Source organism: Zingiber officinale, chromosome 3A, assembly GCF_018446385.1.
Source record: "Zingiber officinale cultivar Zhangliang chromosome 3A, Zo_v1.1, whole genome shotgun sequence".
In the NCBI taxonomy this organism is placed as follows: Eukaryota; Viridiplantae; Streptophyta; class Magnoliopsida; order Zingiberales; family Zingiberaceae; genus Zingiber; species Zingiber officinale.
The window spans coordinates 65,484,330-65,486,970 of NC_055990.1; the positions used below are offsets into that span (position 1 = coordinate 65,484,330).

Here is a 2,641-nt window from a genome sequence, read left to right on the forward strand (position 1 = left end):
ATCGACTGAATTCGTCATTCTGTCGGAAAAACCCGAACCCCACTCCCGACTCGATGGAAAACCCTAAAACTAGTGGTAAGTGGATCTATCGACTGAATTAATTTCAGTTGGTAATCCTCGACTAATTATTTTCAATCGGTAATTACCGACTAAATGTTAATTTCAATCAGTATTCATCGACTAAAATAAAGTCAGTTGGTAATTACCGACTGAAATTAATTCAGTCGGGGATTACTGACTGAAATTAATTTTAGTTGGGGATTCCGTTGTTATTCGCATGATTTTTTATAGTGACTATTTTTATTTTATTTTTCATTTACTTTTATAACAAATGCTTAGTGAGAAATTGAGCCAACGAAGTTAATGGACAAGAAATGAGTAACTAACCAATTCATCATTGCTTTTTTTTAAAAGATCATTATACTTTAATAAAAACCTAATATTAGGACGTTTAGATGGTTAGGTTATCATCATTTTTTTATGTCTAATGGAGAACTTTTCTCCCTATGTATCACAATAATTTTCTAAATTGATTTGTATGATATTCTTATAGAGATTAATTTTCCACATCATTACTTAATGTGGAGGAGCTGAACTCTTTCTTTGAATTCATACTCTCTATAGTCATTAAGTACTAGCTACTACTGAATGCTTGACAAAATGTACCTCAATATCAAACTCTTTTAGACTAAATATAAGATTAATTAAAAAGTTCAAACCCAGAACTTAAAATTGCCAATCTACGATTCCATTTATTGTAGACTTCGTCAGCAGATCACCTTCTACCCCAATTGAAACCAGCTAAAGGCATTTCTATCGTGAGGCTCGTAAGGTTGCTGTTCGACTGGCTGGCTCTCTGTAGACTCCATCGTCTTTGCGAAACGCCCTTTTACCCTTGGCCTCATCTCAGCATAGGCCTTCCTCGAGGCATATCGTATCTGCTTCTCGTACCTCCTCTTCTTTCTCTTCTCTTTGTACCTCATGATCTTGGCTTCCCTCTCCATTGCCAGGTCACCTCGGCCGGCCGTCATGCCTTCCCCAACCTCTCTGTTGCTATCGTTCAAAGTGCCTTCAAGTGTGCTCCCCGAGAATGGCATCTACGAATCAAGATCAGTACGTCAGGTGTCTTGCCACATGAGATAAAATGCAGTTGGCCCTCTCTCTATTATGTAAACCAAACCGTTTATATTAGAAATTTGTTGACATGTGTTTAATTTCATAATGTCAGCCATTTTCTACTTAGAATTAATTTGTAGTTTGCCAAATGAAATGTAGGGCGGTAACTTCAGAAACCTTTACGATAATCATCTTCGATCCTCAACCAGCCATACTTCAGTTAAGTTAAAAATCACAACTGTAAAATGAGAACTGAGCTCATGGAACAATTAAGGACATGTTATTAACTAATATTGAGATGACAATTTTTTTTCCTTCTACGAATGGATAATAAACAAGAAGAAAAGTTTGACAAGGACTTAACTAAGTAGTCAAGACGTTTGGTTCTGCCCTCTATCAATTTGTCAGGAAAAGGAGCTAGATAACACGAATAATCTTTTAAGCCACAACTTGCTTTTCAGAAAATATTAGTGGTACAGCTGAGGTCTCTGCTTAATGGTTCTCAATATAATTAATACGATCCTACTTGTATCACATATCAGTGATTTCTCGACCTTGGGATCCATTATTGGATCGTGTCTACAAAATCTTAGCTCAACATAAACAAAATGAGAGATTTAATTTTAAGAAGATCGAAGACAGAAATAAAAGTGGACTCCAATTATCTAACCTAGCTAGCTATGCCCACAAAACTTGCATGAGATGATCAAAATAATCGAATTCCACTCACGAAGGTGGCACCGGACGCCGCCTGCCCCACGGCCACCGCTGTCACTCCGGGTACCGTCTCTGGTGGCCCTGCGGAACTATTCAAGCTGACATCGAAGGTCAAGCCATGTCTAGAGTCATGACCTTCTCCCAGGCCATGCAGGTACCCGAATCCTCTGGCGGCCATTGCCGGGAGCTCCTGATCCAGCGGGGGATCACTGTCCTTGGGGTCGCTAAACATCCACGCGACCGAGTCCTCGTGCCCAAAGAACTGGAACTCACGCATGGGCTCGTTGAACAAGGTCGGGATGGCACGGTTGAGGTCGGTGCAGTGGGGGCATGCGCTGCCGCCGGTGCCTCGGCACACGTCGCACAGGTTGGACGCCGACATGGCTGCGATCATGTGACCGGGACCGGCCGAGGAAGGGAGAGCAGGGGAACGAGGGGTGGAGGTTTGTTAGCGTTGTGGCTGTGGTGGGAATTAATCAAAGTTAAGCGGATGTGTGGTAATTAGATCGTCTCGAGGACTGGATGGCCAATGAAGAGCAAGGTAGAGATATAGAGATCATTCCTTTTCCTGCGTGGTCGATTCCTCGCCATGTTTTATTTAATTTGGCAATAGAATAAGGATTATGGTACAAAGTATATATACACGAAAAGTTAACTGCTCAACGATTGAAGATTTTTAAGAGGTTGGCAGCTCTCTATGTGGTGGAGAAATTCTGGCTCCTGAGATGGACAAGGACTAGTGGCATCCCCACTTGCCCAAGGCAACTCGTGTGGCCTAATTGCACCGTCGAGGAGGCCTCCTACGGCG

General features: G+C 41.8%; 1 protein-coding gene across 1 annotated transcript; it reads right to left on the reverse strand.

Moving 5' to 3' along the window:
• Positions 1-667: 667 nt before the first annotated feature.
• LOC122053802 (transcription factor GHD7-like) lies at positions 668-2,429 on the reverse strand. Its single transcript, XM_042615758.1, has 2 exons — positions 1,847-2,429; positions 668-1,097 (listed from the first exon to the last, which is right to left on the reverse strand). Exons 1-2 carry the CDS (start codon positions 2,225-2,227, stop codon positions 783-785), a joined length of 696 nt encoding a protein of 231 aa, XP_042471692.1. The 5' UTR covers positions 2,228-2,429; the 3' UTR covers positions 668-782.
• Positions 2,430-2,641: the final 212 nt, after the last annotated feature.